This window comes from Carassius carassius, chromosome 33 (assembly GCF_963082965.1).
Source record: "Carassius carassius chromosome 33, fCarCar2.1, whole genome shotgun sequence".
NCBI lineage: Eukaryota > Metazoa > Chordata > Actinopteri > Cypriniformes > Cyprinidae > Carassius > Carassius carassius.
This window is the reverse complement of record NC_081787.1, coordinates 17,432,796-17,452,418: the sequence shown is the minus strand read 5'-3', so window position 1 is coordinate 17,452,418 and position 19,623 is coordinate 17,432,796. Positions and strand designations below refer to the sequence as shown.

General features: G+C 35.6%; 1 protein-coding gene across 1 annotated transcript in view; it reads left to right on the top strand.

Annotated features, from left to right (window-relative positions):
• LOC132113883 (collagen alpha-1(XXIII) chain-like) overlaps window positions 1–19,623 on the top strand; it is a 138,268-nt gene that overhangs the window by 114,818 nt on the left and 3,827 nt on the right. The window contains exons 10-30 of the mRNA XM_059521919.1: window positions 2,354–2,425; window positions 5,989–6,105; window positions 11,786–11,812; window positions 11,917–11,943; window positions 13,052–13,105; window positions 13,491–13,553; window positions 13,754–13,798; window positions 14,357–14,434; window positions 14,658–14,681; window positions 15,684–15,737; window positions 15,933–15,977; window positions 16,145–16,225; window positions 16,306–16,359; window positions 16,451–16,516; window positions 17,066–17,092; window positions 17,750–17,809; window positions 17,987–18,058; window positions 18,349–18,375; window positions 18,464–18,517; window positions 18,649–18,735; window positions 19,038–19,106. Of these exons, the coding sequence (XP_059377902.1) occupies window positions 2,354–2,425; window positions 5,989–6,105; window positions 11,786–11,812; window positions 11,917–11,943; window positions 13,052–13,105; window positions 13,491–13,553; window positions 13,754–13,798; window positions 14,357–14,434; window positions 14,658–14,681; window positions 15,684–15,737; window positions 15,933–15,977; window positions 16,145–16,225; window positions 16,306–16,359; window positions 16,451–16,516; window positions 17,066–17,092; window positions 17,750–17,809; window positions 17,987–18,058; window positions 18,349–18,375; window positions 18,464–18,517; window positions 18,649–18,735; window positions 19,038–19,106 (1,203 nt within the window). The remainder of the gene's footprint in view (window positions 1–2,353; window positions 2,426–5,988; window positions 6,106–11,785; window positions 11,813–11,916; window positions 11,944–13,051; window positions 13,106–13,490; window positions 13,554–13,753; window positions 13,799–14,356; window positions 14,435–14,657; window positions 14,682–15,683; window positions 15,738–15,932; window positions 15,978–16,144; window positions 16,226–16,305; window positions 16,360–16,450; window positions 16,517–17,065; window positions 17,093–17,749; window positions 17,810–17,986; window positions 18,059–18,348; window positions 18,376–18,463; window positions 18,518–18,648; window positions 18,736–19,037; window positions 19,107–19,623) is intronic.

Here is a 19,623-nt window from a genome sequence, read left to right as displayed (position 1 = left end):
GCATGTGACATTTATCTGTGCATCTCAAGCAGCTCTCCGTTACTGCTGTCAGCACAATCCAGCTCGCAAATTGTGGTTTGCAGAGACAAGTGAACATAAATATGTTGTTCAGACCAATGTGACAACAAAAATAAAACCATGGTTTTTGTCCAGTGTTATTTCAGGGTGGCAAGACCAACAATTTGACATTATTTGGTCATTTCTATTTAGGAAGTCCGTATTTAGAGCAAGTCAAAATTGCAAGTATTGTTTTTAATTTTCATGACATGGCATGAGTTTGAATCCAGTCATATCCAATGAGAACTCAACAATATATATTGGATGTATACACAGTACAAAGAAATGGGATTTTAGTCATAATTATTATATTATATTATATTATATTATATTATATTATATTATATTATATTATATTATATTATATTATATTATATTATATTATATTTAGTGGTGGGCCATTATCGGCGTTAACTCTTATCGTGCGATAAAAAAAATATAGCCGTTAATCTATTCTCAAAGTTGGGTTGGGAGCTGGGTCTATACTAAGCAAGCTATGATGACTTTCACCTTGATATTTTATATAACCGACTGGCTGAGGCCAGCCTAAAAAGATGCTCAGGACAGTTGACGGGCCACTGCTGCGCATCGTCACGAAAGCTTATCTTTTTCACGTTTTTTTTAAGCCTTAAGCCTTGTCGATTTAAACATTAAAGCATCCAAACACAAGACGCGGGAAAGCTGAACAGAGTAGCTGGTTACTCGCGCGCTGTGTTCGGTGCGCAAGAGAGAGATCGAGAGCCGCGTATCACAGACAGCGACACTGAACCGAGCTCTCTTCTGCAAAGTTCTCCTCGAAGTCCCTCCTGCACCTGAACGAACAAATACAAATCGCAGTTTGAACAAACAAAAAGATGTGAAAGAGCCCAATTCAGTACTCGTCGTGTTCTGGTGTTCAGGGCTCTCGCAGAGAGTGGCGTCTCAAAACACTTGAACACCGAATTTGCTTATTTTTGCTCTTGTGCCGACAAACACATACAAAATATGTCGAAATATCCACCTTGGAAATTATGCTCGAAAAAACTCAGTTATCTCTTAAGTGAAAGTAAACAGTTGAGGAAAAAATGGGATGTGTATTATATTGGATGCGTTCATCGTCTCTTAAAGTGGCCGTGCCTAATTCAGCTACTGGCTGCTGTAATGTTAATCCAAGAAAATGAAAATGAAAATCACTCACTGCTCTTGACTGAATTACTTTGTAGTTTTAACAGTCAAACCAAAAATTATTCAGACACCAGATATAATTTTTGATATATATAGTAGAGCTTAGATCGGGCCCAACAAATCAAGCCCGACCCCACCCGAGCCCGTTGTGTCCGAGCCCAGCCCGACACGTTCACTGTAATTATGAGCCCGAGCCCGATATATATATATGCGTGCCGCATTTAATGCACGAGACAAAGCCAACACATATGTTGTCACTCCCCACGACTAGTTTAAAATGTTTCCATACCTCCGATTTTCCTCCAAACTTGCTCAAAGTTAATTCTCCTGTTTTAATTTTTTTCTTTGATTCTTCAAGCTCCATGTTGCACTTATTCTACTGAATAGTACAGCACGCACAGCAGGTGTGATGCGTCACGCATTGCGAGACTATCGGCCCGGCCCGGCCCGGACTACTAAAATGTAATTTTTTTCTGTGTTGCAAAGCTGAATTTTCAGCATCATTACTCCAGTAATCACATGATCCTTCAGAAATCCTTCATATATGCAGAAATCCTTCATATATTTTTTTACGGACCTTTGTATTTACTGAAACTTTTGAAAGGCATAGTATGCACTGACAGGGATGTTGGTAAATTTTGAGACACAGTGTTTCGTTGCTTTTATTTCAAAATAGTCAAAAAGAATTGGTCTGACCGTTATGTAAAGATCTGTCATAAGAAGGGTATATCTTGAACTAAAGCACAATCAACTAAAATCCTGCAAAGTGCTCAACTGGATTTGATATTTCACAATCCAGTGGCAGCGAAATGCTGTCAATGCTTTTTTGATGACTGGTTTGTGTATCTCAGCTCCTCTGTCCATCCTGTTCCTCTCGCAGGGTCATGGCACACATGCAGGTCTGCATAGTAATCCGATTCTCATTAAGGGTTGTCTCTTCTCTGCTGCCATAGCCTTCATTTCCAAGCCAGTTCTTGTCCGGGAAGGCTATCTCCCTTCATGGCCCCTGAGATCTTGCTATCCCTCAATCTGAAGTTTTCAATTCTCTTATTGTTTCTCCTTTGTCTTTTCCTTCTCCATCTCTTTTTCTGGGAATTTCCTGTCTTTTTGTACTGGGGACTCACATGCACAGATGGTCTTTCCTCGTTATGATCACAGCTATATCTCGGCCGATCAGCCCACTTTCCAGAGGCGTATGCTGAAGGTATCATGTGTGCAAGGCATGTGCAGACACTCCCCTTACTAGATCTTCGTCTTCCTCAATTTTAACCCCTGTCATTTTGTGTGATTGCTTGTGTTATTGTTTGTGTGTCTTATACTTACAATCAAATGAGCTCATCCATGTGTGAAGGATCAGAGCGTTGCATGCAAGTTTGAGCAAACTGAGGCTGATGCAGGGCGAATCTCATGAAAAAACATCTGGGCCATATTTTACCACATAATAGTAATAATTATAAAAAAAATGTCTATATATATATATATATATATATATATATATATATATATATATATATATATATATATATATATATATATATATATATATATATATATATATTGGATGTATACACAGTACAAAGAAATGGGATTATATATAAAATAGACATGATATTTTGGATTAAGTAATGTAATTTAAATAATAATAATAATGATGATAATAATAAAAAAATAAAAATAAATAAACAAAAATAATGATCCTGAAAATATTGCTTATTTTTTTATGAGATTCACTCCAGTAGATGTATAAGGAAACTTTGTAGTTACAGAAATTGTCATTATACACTGAAATTTGGTGTAGGATTTACTTTGAAGCAATCTTTAATTAGAAATTGCTAGTAGATTTCACAAATAATTATAAAAACAGCAAGTAGAAAGTCTAAAATATAATTTTCTTGTAAAAGACTCCATTGATCTGTTTGATTTACAAATTTTAAAATAATTTTTACAGTGCTAGAGGCATAATTATTTTGTATTATTAAATAATGTATAATTATTACTCACAAAAGGCAAATGACTTGCAGGTGCTTCTCAATAAATTAGAATGTTGAGGAAAAGTTCATTTATTTCAGTAATTCAACTCAAATTGTTAAACTCATGTATTAAATAAATTCAATGCACACGGACTATAGTAGTCTAAGTCTTTGGTATTTTAATTGTGATGATTTTGGTTCACATTTAAAGGTCCCATGACATGGATTATTTCCTTTTCTTTAAATGCTTTTTAATGTTTCCTTAGGTGTACTTATATTGTTAGTATGATTTTTACATTTAAAATTTAGAAATAAAAAGCATTTTTATATCCTGATAATAGCCCTCTGGCTTGAATGCTCTGTTTGAAGGGGCGTGTCTGCTGTGAGACTCCGAGTAAACGACAACTGTTGTGATTGGCTGACATCTTTGCATTTGAAATGCGTATTACATGTGGAACCCCTCTCAAATATATATATATATATATATATATATATATATATATATATATTTACTATTACAGCTGTCGAGATTAACGAATCGTGGATTTGTTGATTACATAATTATTTTTTCGATCTTTTCCCATCACATGAAAGGCTGCAGTGATGAGCTGAGTAGACAGAGTCTGTTTATCGCGTGAATGCAGTGATCTCGTCATTATTGCAACACGTTTTCTCTCACAAAATGCTTTCACCACAACTAACAGAATACAGTAAGAGCTCCGTTGTGCAGCATAACAGCGTCATTCATTGTAACGGCAGTTTAGGCAAGAGTGCAGATAATATATACTCGCGATGTGTGACAGCTCCAAAAAAAAGGGAGCGTTCTTTGATCGCTCTCTGTAGTTAAATCACAATTTAAATAACAGATTTGTTTCATGCTAATAAGAGAAACAACGTGAAGTTGATCGTTTAGTCACTGGCTTGATTCACTGATGCATAAACAGTATTAAACGATTTAGAAAGAAAGTCTGTGTGAACTTGAATAATTAGCTGCACATCAGAAATCACTGATCACAGTCAGGCATTAACGAACACTGTTACTCACTGTTTGTGCCGGTGCTGTCGAATCCATATCATAAAATTCTGTTTATAACGCCTGTGCTGACATTGCGACTGAATTATATGTAAATATTTGGGCAGGCAAAGTAGAGAAAGGGGAGGTAACATTTCTCTTTACAACGTCACAAAGAGGAGATTCCAGATCAGCCCGTTTGAGCTTCCATTTTCTCAAAGGCAGAGAAAGATAGCAAAATCTCGATTTGCACCGATTAAAATTTTTAGAAACTTGGGGACCACATACATGCTAGGGGAAGTCATATTAATGTTAAAAAACCTCAGAAAGTTAAATTTTCATGTCATAGGACCTTTAACAAAAACCCACCAATTCACAATCTCAACAAATTAGAATATGGGGACATGCCAATCAGCTAATGAACTCAAAACATCTGCAAAGGTTTCCTGAGCCTTCAAAATGATCTCTGACAATCATTGACACCCTTCACAAGGAGTGTAAGTCACAAAAATTAATTGCCAATAAGCTGTCTGTTCACAGAGTGCTGTATCCAAGCATGTTAACAGAAAGTTGAGTGGAACGAAAAAGTGTGGAAGAAAAAGATGCACAACCAACCAAGAGAACTGCAGCCTTATGAGGATTGTCAAGAAAAATCAATTCAAGAATTTGAGTGAACTTCACAAGGAATGGACTGAGGCTGGGGTCAAGGCATCAAGAGCCACCACACACAGACGTGTCAAGGAATTTGGCTACAGTTGTCATATTCCTCTTCTTAAGCCACTCCTGAACCAAAGACAACTTCAGAGGGTTCTTATCTGGGCTAAGGAGAAGAAATGTACTGTTGCCATTGGTCCAAAGTCTTTTTTTCAGATGAGAGCAAGTTTTGTATTTCATTTGGAAACCAAGATCCTAGAGTCTGGAGGAAGGGTGAACTCCAGTGTTAAGTTTCCACAGTCTGTGATGATTTTGGGGTACAATGTCATCTGCTGATGTTGGTCCACTGTGTTTTTTGAAAACCAAAGTCACTGCACCAGTTTACCAAGAAATCTTGGAGCACTTCATGCTTCCATCTGCTGACCAGCTTTTTGTAGATGCTAATTTAATTTTCCATTAGGATTTGGCACCTTGCCCACACTGCCAAAAGCACCAAAAGTTGATTAAATGACCATGGTGTTGGTGTGCTTGACTGGCCAGCAAACTCACCAGACCTGAACCCCAGAGAGAATCATTGGGGTATTGTCAAGAGGAAAAGGAGAAACAAGAGACAAAAAATGCAGATGAGCTGAAGGCCACTGTCAAAGAAACCTGGACTTCCATACCACCTCAGCAGTGCCACAAACTGATCACCTCCATGCCACGTCAAATTGAGGCAGTAATTAAAGCAAAAGGAGCCCCTACCAAGTATTGAGTACATGTACAGTAAATGAACATACTTTCCAGAAGGCCAACAATTCACTAAATGTTTTATTTTTATTTTTTTATTTTAACTTAAACTACTTCAGTCTGTGTGCACTGAAATTTTTTAATACATGAGTTTCATAATTTGAGTAGAACTACTGAAATAAATGAACTTTTACTCAACATTCTAATTTATTGAGAAGCACATGTATATACAATAAAGTTGTGATAATGAATCTTAAAACATCATCTTCCATTCACTTTTCCAAATAAAAAAAGATAATGAAACAAAATAAATGCTTCAATAGAATGTTTTTTGTGCTTATGTTTTGCAGTGACTTACTTGAGGAATTTATTTTAAATCACATGTCTGTATGTTTTCATCAGGGTGATCAAGGACAAGCAGGCCCACCTGGACCTCCAGGCCCTCCTGGAGCACCCGGTGCAAGAGGACCCCCAGGAAACACAGGGAAGGATGGTCCCCGCGGCCCACCTGGAGAACCAGTAAGACACTCGTCTCATTTTATTTGCTTCTGTGATGCCGTTGGTGATGGTTGCTGATGCCGAAGCCGAATGTTGTGAATTTCCTTGTTTAAAGGGGTCTGTAACAAAGTTGGCGGGAACCGGTGAACAATTATCTTTAACATTAATAAACAAATCAACAAACACAAAACAAAAGTAAAAGCGGCAGCCCCTCACAGACGACTGCTGCATAAAACATAATATAACAACAACATAAAGTCCAGGCCTGGACCTTTCTCATCTTGCACTGTCATCACTCCTCCTTTTATCCCTCCAGAGCTCCTCCGTGAGACTTGTGTGGCACAGGTGTCCATCATTATCTTTCATTATCTATCGCTCTGTTCCCATGGCCCTTGGCCTTGTCCCACTCATCACAGGATCATCTCATAAAAAATTGTACAGGCTACATCAAATCAGGGAGAATAATGCATGATATGACCCTTTAGAAAAGGCATCTTATTTGAATGAACAGCTCAAATATAAGAACTCAAATCACAGAACAGACTATATCAGATTCAGTCAAGGTAATTTAATGTTCACATCATATTTGAAAGATCTTGGCAGTTCTTACACGTTTAATTATGCATTTAGTGCTTTAAAAGGATACCGTTGTGTGAATGTGGAAAATAAGGGTGCAATTCGCACTCAAAAATTGCTAATAAATGTTACAAATAATTACAAAGAAACAATAAGTAACATCTTGAATTAAATGTAACATTTCCTCTTTTTATTATATAATGCAGTCACTTTTAAACATCTTTGTACACTATAGTGCTGCTCCATACACACACACACACACACACACAAATTGTTCAATGACCTTTAAATAAGGGAAATCTACTGCTCTACTCTACTACTATCTACTATCGTTGTCTAGCTTGTTCAGAGTGCAGCGGAGTGCACAGGAGTTTGTCATAGCACTCACACATACATGCATATGGATACAAACACTGTGTATACAGTATGTATGTACAACTGATGAATTTTACACAGTTGCACAGCAACTGAATTGAATCAATCTTGACCCGACCTGAGCTGTGTAATGTCACTATTGATTTGTTGGAGCTGCTTTACAGCAGAATTTACATTTTATACTATTATGAAGCTGCTAGGAAACAATAAAGAGTGTATAGAGTGCTTTAAAAATGTTGAAAAGTTGACTTTATGACTTGGCTTGTATGCATATTCAATGTATATACAGTAGATGTATGTGTGTGTGCGTGTATGTGTGTATGTGTATACATATATATGTTTGTACTGGACACACATACACACACATAGTATATATATGTATGTGTATATATATATATATATATATATATATATATATATATATACACATACACACACATAGTATATATATGTATGTGTATATATATATATATATATATATATATATATATATATACACAATGTAAACAGAAATGTAAGGGGATAAAAATATTTATTTCTTAAAACACTGAGTTTTGATTTCTAAGTAAACAAATGATGTACAGTATAAGTGTTTTCTCACATGATCACTGAGTGTACAGGTGTAGGTCATCAGTAAAGGAGTGTGGCATTTAAATGGCAATGTTAGTCTTGAATGATGTGTGTAATTTTGCAAAACGTTTAAAATAGCAAACTGAGTTTAAAAGCACACACTGTGGTAGTAGTTTTACAGACTTGGTCTAAAGATTAGGTATAAGAGTGAATGGTTTCACTGAGTGGGCCTCAAGTACCACTTTTAGTGTCTAAGCAATTTTTACTGTAAATTCAGCATTAACTCTCTGAATGCAGTCATATCCAAAGCATGCTGGGAACTACAAATCTACAGTCCAGTTAGTATGTCAACAAAAAGATTCAAGTAGTCTCAAAGAATGATTAAGTTAGCTTAAACATAATAAAGTTAATACATAATGAAATGAAGTTGTGACAAAATGTTCAAGAATTGTGTTTGTTTAGCTCAAGTCACTTGAAAAAAACTGCAACAATAAATAAATAAATAAATAATTAAATAAAGAAATAAGCCAACTGTGTAGGGCACCAACCACCAATGGGCACCAAAGGTGTTTTTTTTATTATTTTTATTTTACCTAAAGGAGATTAATTGTACAATTGGATTGAAAGTGAAAAAGTGACATGATATATAGTCAAGTATGGTGACCCATTCTCAGAATTCGTGCTCTGCATTTAACCCATCCAAAGTGTACACACACACACACACTGTGAACACACACACACACTGTGAACACACACCCAGAGCAGTGGGCAGCCATTTATGCTGCGGTGCCCAGGCAAGTAGTTGGGGGTTTGGTGCCTTGCTCAAGTGCACCTCAGTCGTGGTATTGCCAGCCCAAGACTCAAACCCACAACCCTAGGTTTAGGAGTCAAACTCTCTAACCACTAGGTCACGATTTATCATCTGAAGCTGTTTTTGTAATATAACAGCCTGTGGTTTACAACAGTTAAAGGTTGTACTTTAAGGGTTAAAGGCATTAGCATTGCTCCGCTCTGGCCTCCGTCATCTGACGTTGTGTTTTGTTCAGCCAGAGGTGATGGAGAGAAAGAGTATAGAGGGGAAAGGGGCAAATCCAGTTCATCATTCCCCCGGCGGGGAGTTTGAAAACCACAGCCTATGCCAGTGCGCTGCAGCTCACATAAAGCTAAACTAAATATAGATTTTAAGGCTCAAGACTCATCTGGTTTGGGTAAGACATGGCCACAGTGTGTTCTTGACCAGCTCTGCTGTTCCAAAATGTCCCGAAAAGAGATATGGCACGAATTCAGGTTCAGGACCAGTTCTCCCAACGTTTCTCGCCTTAGGTCCCTTCAAATTAAGTGAATAGTTTTTAAGTTTCTTATCATAAAGGCAGCTTAATTTGGACTAAAAGTGAACTGGAAATGGCCAGTTGCCAGTACATACTCTCTTCTGTAGCAGTCTATAATGTTGTCTAATTAGACTGTTCACAAGCCAAGGTTTTGATTATCAGCAGTAAATCTGGAGCATATTATAGCTTATTCTGGCCAAGAACCATTCATTCATATATGAAGAGGCCGTCTGACTGACATTTTAAATGATCAAACTCACTTTGCTTGGTTTGGCAAACATGTGGGGAATCTCATTTACTCAGGATTATCTGCATCATAATAAAGTTTAAGTATATAATCACACACACACATATAATTGTGCAAATGTTTTGGGTCAGTAAGAGTATTTATAATTTATTAAAAATTTTTAAATTACATTTTTACAGCAAGCATGTAATGATTTGATCAAAAGTGACAGTAAGCACATTTATAATGTTACAAAAGCTTTATATTTCAAATAGATCCTGTTCTTTTAAACTTTTTATTAATCAAAAAAAATCCTGAGAAGTATCACTGTTTCCACAAAATAAAATCCTGTTATTAACAATAATAATTAAAGGAATGTCTTGAGAAGCATATATATATATATATATATATATATATATATATATATATATATATATATATATATATATATATATATATATATATATATATATTTGCTTCTCAAGACATTCCTTTTGTTATTATTGTATATATATGTATGAATGATGTTAAATATGTATATTTGTGTATATGTAATATATGTCAAAATATAATAGATTAATACTAATATAATTTATGTAGTATGATATAATATGTAATGTTATTATATTGTGGCTAGTCACCCAAAATGTAAAAACAGGTAAATGCGTCAACTACATTCAATTTAATTTATTAATTGATCTAATAATTGACCTTTGGGAGTTCTAATATGCATATATAAACAAGGGAGATAACAACACCCATTTCAAGCACTAAGTCACACAATTGTGATATGATTTGATGAGTCTAAAAACACATAGTAGGCTATAACAGCACATGCACAAAAAGAGTCTGTGTAACTGTGCTGACAGAAGTAGAGCTTTTCGTTCGAGTCCTGCGCATTAAACAAAGAGACATGTTCTGTTTGCACAGCTTTACTTTGTCGTCAAGCTTGTGTGTAAAGAAACAATTTATGAAAGCTGAAATCTATGATATTCTGCACCATGTTGGTCACAGATGTTTCTCTAACAAAGCAAATTGCTAGCTAGTCATCTCCTATTGTTGTTTTTCACTGGAAAACCACCTTGTTAAGAAGCACAGCTCGAAGGAAGGATGGGGAAAGCGAATAGTTTAGTGCTTCTGATTTTCCCAAGTGCTTCCTCTGGTTTTGTTCATTTTTGACAGGGAACAGAAAATGATGTCTCTGTATTGTGGCTGAAGACCAGCTTTGAAGTCTGCTTGACATACTATATCTGATTGTGTGTATGCATATGTGTGCCATGTCTTCACTCATTCTGTTCATAATTTAGGTACAGAATGAGGACAAGAATAACGATTACAAAATGAAATGCACTGCTTGATATCCTATGAAGTTTATATCAAAATACATTCACCCAGCACATCCTCCAAAAGATGCATGCAGATGCACACTGTTTCAATCTCTGTGTATGACAAAGACTCACAAAACCTTGATTTCTGTTATAAAATTATAAGAGACCTATGATAACTTTGCATTAATGTGAGCAGGTGTTTGTTATTGGTGCCTTATATCTGAAGGCAAACGTTCAACCAAAATAAGCAAAGTTGTACATCACTGCCCCCTATTGGTTAAATGACAGACAGTTTTCTACAAAGAAGCCATATAAGAATACAAAATGCTGTGAAAATTAAAAAGGTAATTAACCACATCAACTTTGGGGTTGCATATGCCTAATTCTCAAAAAAATCAAAATAACAGCTGAAGTGGTTAAAATTTAGAAGAATTATCCTCAGGGTTTATAAGAAATGGATGGAAGGAAAATTCAAATTGACAAGTGGCATCGCTCACGATATTAGTTCACCCAAAAATTTACATTTGCTGAAAATGTACTCACTCTCAAGCCATCAAAAATGTAGATGGGTTTGTTTCTTCATCTGAACAGATCTGGAGAAATTTAGCATCACTTGCTCACCAATGGATCCTCTGCAGTGAAAGTGTGCCGTCAGAATGAGAGTCCAAAGAGCCGATAAAAACACCACAATAATCCACAATACCAGTTCATCAATTAATGTCTTGTGAAGTGATAAGCTCTGTGTTTGTAGGAAACAAATTCATCATTGAGGCACTTTAACTCGAAACCATTGCTTTTGTCCAAAAAACAAGTTCATAATCCATTATAATGCCACCTCCAATGAAAAAATCCATCCCCTGTTGTCCTCTCACATCAAAATCCACCAACATGTTTGTTTAGAACTGTTTTAGACTGCTTATAAATGGTGCTTGATCTGTGCATATATTCAGACAAGACAACTTTTTTGCTTGAGAAAGCAACATTATGGATAGAGGATTCTTAAAAAACGTCTCAGTGATGGATACAAACACGCAGCTTTTCACATGAATTGATGGACTGGAGTGATGTGGAAAGTGCTATGCAAATAAATGTGACACGACTTGATATTTATCTTGAAACTAATACTAACCCAGAAAGCTGTTTAATGTTAATAATGATGCATAGCAATTTAAGGATTGGTACATGACATTTGGTTCTCCAGTCTTTAAAAAAAGAGCTCTGGCATCAATCAAACTCTGACGTACATCTTGAAAGTTTGGTGTATTGAAGTAATTCTTAAATACTTTCTGTCTCTCTAGGGTGCTCCTGGACAAGAAGGAACGGAGGTGAGTGTAACCAGCACTGTTTCTGATCAACATGGTCATGGTATTCATGGCTCACATTATATTATTGTATGTTATGTTCTTTCAAACAAGTTTTCTCTCTGCAGGGACATAGAGGTTTACCAGGAAAACCGGTACGTTTAAAGCATAAAAAATCTATGTGTGCTCATCCTTGTTTCTTGTTTTTTAGACAAATGTCTTGCTTTTGCAATTTTCAAAAAAAAAAGACTAAATTCTTTCCTTTCGGCATAAATATGAACAGCATGTTTGGGTGTTTTGCCCTTTACGCTGGTAAGTGCTTGCTGACTACAGCTGTGCTTAAACACTGACATCTGGTTGCACTGACATCTGTATGAGGTCTTGAATAAGTTTCTGCCGGTTTCACTGGAATGACTTTTAATGTAAAATATCAGTTTCGTTTTAGTACATGTGTATGTTTGTGTGTGAGACTAAGATGCAAAACATACTGTATGTGAGTATGTTCTAGTCGTTGTGTTGCAGCTGCATGAAATAGTGTTCGCAACCTTTTTTACTCCTGTAATGTGATTTTATTCTAAGTGAAACGAGATATAAGGATGTGTGGGGATGAAGTTGATCTTTTCTATCTGTAAAAATTGAAAAGTGTTATTTATAGCGCTAGAGGTATTTTTGCTTATGTCAACCGAGAAGCAAGATTTGACATAAAAAAATGACCAAGACAAACATTTTTCTTTGGATTATTATGCATTTTTTTTCAATAAGAGAAAGTAAATAGGGTAAATATAAATAGGGTGTATATATATATATATATATATATAGAGAGAGAGAGAGAGAGAGAAAGAGAGAGAAAGAGAGAGAAAGAGAGAGAGAGAGAGAGAGAGAGATTACAGGTAGTTGCCAATACACTGCTTTTAATTTTTGTTAAAATAACTAAAATAAAGTAAAACAACTTAAAAACTTAGATATTAAAAAATGACTAAAACTTTTACAAAAATAAAAATGAAAACAGAAAATATAAAAATAAAATCTAATTTAAAATATTAACAAAAACTATAAAGTATCTCAATGATAGTTGTGCAAGCTCACATTCAGATCTGCCTCCATCCAATCACCAACTGATGGACAGATCCAATTCCCCAACCTGCATTTTTTATTTTTTGATCTGTCACAACATGGAATATCTTTCGCTTTCCCCCTTTAAATCGTATTTATGTGCTCAGTGTCTTTAAATCTCTGTAAACTGGATGTTTAACTGTTTTCCAGGGTGAAGATGGTGTTCAGGGTCACCCAGGAACACAGGGACCCCCAGGGCCAAAGGTCAGAGGTCATTCTTCTTCTGGGTTTGACTCCAGAATATTGACAAACCCATCATTATGATCCAAATGTTTTTTCAAGGTCCTTTCCCTCCATTTTGGTGTTTAAATATGAGACATCAAGCAAGCAATATTATTTTAGATTTATTCATTTTCTGAGTATCTTTATCTTCTGTTTTGCAATCATCTCACCATATTTTGGGGATTTAATCATTGATTTCACCATAGCCACTGACCGTTACTTAATCATTAGCAATGTAATAAGAATGATTTCAAAGAGTAATGGGCTTCATATGGATCTGACTGCTCTGTTCAAGCATCTTCTGCTGCAGTACTACTCTCTGCGATCTGTTCTATATTACTTTAAATGCTCTGTATGTGTTTGGCAGGGTGAGCAGGGAGAGCCAGGTCCTCAGGGTGACCGAGGAACCGATGGTCTGCCAGGCTTAAAGGTGAGCGCTGGGTGAAGCTCTTTCTGTTATGTGTGTGTGTGTGTGTGTGTGTGTGTGTGTGTGTGTATATATATATTATACATTATTTATTGTATATATATATTATATTGTATATCTCCTACAAAGATGGTACTTACAGTAAATGGGTAACATCAATGTGCTTGACTGGTTTGGTTTGATTTGAGCTTTGTATTTCTCAGGGAGATAAGGGAGATGTTGGAGAACAAGGGTCCCAGGGTGAACCGGTGAGGAGCGATGCATCATACGTTTATTAAACGTGTGCTCATTTGATTTTTATGCTGCACTGACACATAAGACCGTTGTCTTTGACTTTCATAACTTGAATGCGAGGCTTCCAGTATCACTTGCTCCCATATATTTTACAAGTCAGTTATGCTGCTTGATGCAGCAAACTATTTGTTAACTTGTTATTTTAATTTACTGTCATAATCATAAATATGCACCTGTTTTGTAGCACAAATACCGCACTTTGTTGTTCTTCAGGTTATTGACTCATAGTGGCTAATGAATCAGAATTCTCAAAAATTCAAAGAAAATAACTGATGCATTTGAGTCATTTCGGAAAGATCGTATTTATGAGTTGAATGCACATGTGGGAAACTCAGAAGTTTCCGATAATTGAATTATTGTTATTTTTAAATGTATAATTAATCTAAGTTGCATTTAAAAAATAGTATTGTACAATTATGATAGGATTAAATTTAGTTTACAGCACCTTCATAAATAGAATAAAAGCATAATAAAAGCATTAAATGTATGCATACTATTCTTCATTACGGTAGGGCCGCCCTGGTGAGAAAGGCATATCAGCATCCGGGGACATCATTGACTTCAATGGCAAACTCTTAGATGCCTTTCAGGTGAGCTGTGATTTTATTGATGGTAATTGCTAGAAAAACTTCCTAACAACTATTACTTTTTGCCAATCGGTCATCTGGATTCATGCAAATTTGATGTTACTGGTTAGACTTCCTGTAATGAAATTATGTAAACCCCAGATGACTATAAATTCATGGTTATATTAAAACCAAATGCCATTATGTATTCTGAAATTTAAGTCAGACTTTTTTTTTTTCCTGGCAGGCCATCAAAACCATCAGTGTCTCGGTAACCGTACTGTAGCATGAGTTGCCATTTCTAGTTATTTTGGTTGAATATGCAGCCTGATTATCCTTAACAAATACTCACTGTGTGTGTTTGTGTGTGTGTGTGTGTGTGTGTGTGTGTGTGTGTGAATTTAAAACAAGCCATTATCATTTTTAGCATATAATGCTAATTCAAAATACGTAATTCAAGATTAATTTTCAATAAGTCAATATAAAATAATGATTACTTATTTGTCAAAGCAGATTCTTCAGTAACACTATGCAAATAATGTTTATTATTATTTTCATTATTAAAGGTGGTTGTATGCATGCAACATTATGTTATCAAACTGTTTGAAAGACAAAATAAAATATAAAAAAAATAATTGAAACAACTTTGCTTTTAAACATTTAAGGCTATGCTTTATGTAATGAATCAAGACAAATTCATGAAATTAGATGCAATTAGTTGCAAATGTTGTTCTTGTACTCAGAATGTGTATCTGGGTTGTATAACGAATGGGTCTTGAGGTTACATTTATAATGTCTGTTTAAATGTTCTAGACAATGCCGTTCTTTGAAATTCTGTGTTTTGTCACATTGCAAATGAGGAATAGGAGGAGAAATTTGGAATTTGATCATTTTGGACATTTGCAAGGCTTTGTGGTCATCTCTATCAACAGTATAATCAGTCTGAAATGTGTATCGAACCAAAGACCGTGACCGCACATTGTACAGATACACTGAATATGGTGACAAGGAAATGAAAAAATATCAGCCATAATTATGGTATGTTTTAGTCGAAAGAATAGCAATAATAGAATGCCATCAGCATTGCTAAACATCGTTCAGGATGTTGCTCTCATACTCCACGTTTTCACATGAAGAATTAAATTGGAACAACAATTTCCTGTTTTATAGCAGTTGTAAAATGAGGTCTATCAGAGGTTTGTGATTCTTAAAATGCAAAGGGGGTTTTGCAAAAAGACCATTTTATAAGTTTGAATTATTGTTTACCAAACAGGGACCACCTGGCCCTCCTGGACCCTCGGGACCGCCCGGAAAAGAAGGTGTAAAGGTGAATTTCACAATTTTATCAAAATCTGTTAATGAGTGGCTCAGTTAGTGTGTTGGTTCCATGATTATTGTATTTAAAAGACACAAAAAGACTGTGCTAGAACGTTATTTTCAGAGACCTTCTAGTTTGATCTAGTTTATGGTATCAGGAGAAATATGAATTCTGAACGTCTGTATGTTTCATTCATCCAAACAGGGTGAACTTGGTTTGCCTGGGCCTGCTGGGCTTGATGGCAAAAAGGTGATAATTGGTTCAACCACTTTAGAAGTATACCAGTTGTTTTGTTTAATTTTATATAAATATACATAATTTTGCAAGGACAAGCACCTATATAGAACCTATATGAGCTACTCAGAGATTAATGTAAATGAGTTGCTTATCAATATTTGGATTGATTTGACCATCAGGGTGAACGGGGAGACACTGGAGAGCCTGGTGAACCCGGAGAGAGGGGGGAAAAGGGAGAAATGGGCCTCTCTGGTCCCTCTGTAAGTACTCAAAATTATAAATCTATTCATTATTTTCATTTAGTTTCTATCATTTATAATATTACTCAAACGTGTCATAGGGAATGGATGGGCAGAAAGGAGAGAAAGGAGACTCTATACTAGAGGACAATCTGGTCAGAACAATTGCACCCACATTTTCATTGATTAATATTCTAGTCTTAAGAGTACAGTTATCTTTAGATGTGATTTTATGACTGTCTACAGGTTCAGATGATTTCACAACCTGGACCACCAGGGCCTCCAGGTCCACCAGGACCACCTGGATACATGGTGAGGCACATTTTATACATGCATGATAGTATGATTTCAGTTCATTTGATGACATCTGATGGCTGATATGAACACTGATGACAATTTTACAAATCTTTTCACTTTCACATATGTAACTGTACTTAGTTACATATGATAAACATGTGATAGTTCACCCAAAAATGTAAATTCTGTAATCATTTACTCACCTTCATGTCGTTCCAAACCTGTATGAGTTATTTTTTTTTTATGTTGAACATAAAAAAGATATTTTGAAGATTGCTGGTAATCGAACAGTTGGTGGTTCCCATTGACTTCCATAGTATTTATTTTCCTACTACGGAAATCAATGGGAACCACCAACTGTTTGATTACCAGCAATCTTCAAAATATCTTCTTTTATGTTCAACATAAGACTCATACAGTAAATGAAACAGAATTTTACATTTTGAACTATCCCTTTAACCTGACTCTCCCTTGTTTTTTAACATTTATCTGTAAGATCTCGACTTTTAAGAGTGATATCATAACACCATTAAAAAATTGTGACAATTATTATGTGTGTTTTAGGGTCATCGTGGCTTGCCAGGCTCCAAAGTAGGTGTTATTTTATTTTATTCAGATTTTAATCAGTCTATTAATGTATGTGTTCCTAAATGTAGTGGTTTATCAAACTTTTGTCTTGTCATAAAACACATGTGACCAGAAACCTAAATACAGAGTTCTGGCATGAAATTCTAGATGGTCTATCTCAATCTGACCTAATGACATCATTTTCACATGGCACAGCTGATTGGTTCTCTCCTGTTTCGATAGCCAATGAGCTCGCTGCTCAGGATTCAAATATATGACTAGGGCTTACCGTAGCTGTTGCAGATTGCTTTAGAAACCCTTCACCTTCCCCAGCTCCACCTGTATAGATCTGCTACGATCTGATTCATGCATGCTATATGGGAGTTATTTCATGTATGTTTTATTTGCAGCAGCAATATTGCTTACATGCTCACAGCAGCATGTTGTAGATGAATTAACAGTAGCAAGTCTCAATACTTGCTCTTCTGCAGCAGCGTAGCAGATTTATTCCGCCAAGACCAAATACATTAACATTGTAATCTACATTACCATGCCAATCCCTCCGAGAGTTGTCCTGACAGAACTTAAGTGCTTTAAAGTCCCTAATAAATGTCTGGAGATATCCAGTAACTCAGACTCAATGCAGTGTATCAGTCTAACGGTGTACTGGATCTCTCATAGGGTGATCCAGGGGAGAGTATTAAAGGAGAGAAGGGAGAAAATGGTGCTGCAGGAATACAAGTGAGACCACATCTAATCCCATAATGCACTAGTCTAGAATTTTAAAACAAAACCAATAATTCAATACAATGTAATGTTGTAATATTGCAATATATTTAAGATTGGCCTGCATGTTAGTTATAATTATGATGTTATCCATACGCATAACATCTTAATACCTATTATTATGTTTTATAGGGCCTTCATGGTCCTCAGGGGCCCCCTGGAGCAACAGGATTAGTTGGTCTTCCCGGCACAAAGGGTGAAAAGGTAAATCTAATCATAAATTCAAATGACCATTAGGTTATGTGGATGTATTTGTGGTGTTTATTTCATTCTTCTTATCTATTATATTTTATGGATTTTTTTTTTAACCACTCTGTGGTTTTTATGATTTTTTTTATCAATGCTTTATGAATTAATTTTGATTTGATTTGATAAATGTCAAATGTAATGCCTAAACCTAACTGTAAAGTAATATTACACTGGTATTTTCCAGATAGGCCACACAAAAATATATATTTATATTTAGCTAAAATTAGTTTTGTTTTCTTTTATAGGGAAAACCAGGGGAACCTGGATTAGATGTAAGCATTCATCTATTTATTCATTAATTCATTCATTCATTCATTCATACATACATCACAATGTAATTTTTATTTCATTTTATTGTAGGGTTTTCCTGGCATTAAGGGAGACAGGGGTGATCGTGGAGATAAAGGAGAGAAGGTACTGCATCATATTTACCTCTGGCTATCAATGAAGCTTTCATACATGTTCAAAAAACATGACACTTATTTATTTACTGACTGTACATAGTCCTTAACTTAAAATGGTCTTGTTGATCATCCTGTTCACAGGGAGATCGCGGTCCTGTTGGAAAGAGAGGGCTAAAGGGAAAGAAAGGCGAACAGGGGCCGCCGGGTCTGGACCAGCCCTGTCCCGTGGTGCGTGTTATAGCTACTTTTCAGATGTTTATATGTGTTGATGTGTTACAGATTGATACTGCTGAAAAAACATACCGGGTAATTCTGTCAGAAACAACAAAGTGTGCCCACCTGGGAACACAGATATTTCACAGACATCTTTTTCCCTTTTCCACTTTTCCTCACCTTTCTTCTGTATGTTTCTATAGGCTGATGTTCTGTTTCAGTTACTCTTTGATTGGTCTCTAGCGTGAGTGTGTGTGTATTGTTTGTTTTTAGTCATTATGGGAGTGTATATTGTATATGTGTGCCTTCGCTGACAGGGAACTGATGGATGTAAAAAAGAGGCAGTGGAAACGGGGCCGCCGGCCCCTGAGGCCCCCTGCCCACTGGTACAGTATATCTGTCTGCTTCTCTCTCTTTTCTCTCTCAGAAAGCAGATTTCTGACACTTCCTGCTTTCAGCTTTTAACTACTCCTTGTAAACTATCCTATGTCTGCCATAAACATACCATAAACATACTGGTACATGAAATGTTTGGGCTCAGTGAGATTTATTTATTTAAAATACATTTTTATTTAACAAGAATGTATTAAGTTGATAAAAAGTAACTGCACAGACTACATCCCATTTCTATTACAGATAAATGCTGTTCTTTTGAACTTTATTCATCAAAGAAGCATGAATCAGAGCTACTGTTTTCAACGTTGATAGTGAGAAATATTTGTTGTGCACCATATCAGCATATTAGAGGGATCATGTGACACTGAAGACTGGAGTAATGATGCTGAAAATTCAGCTTTGCATCACAAGAATTAATTATATAAAAATAATAATAATAATAATAACATTATAAAAAAATATTATAAATTAGAATTGACAACAGTACTGTTTTTAATTAATAAATGC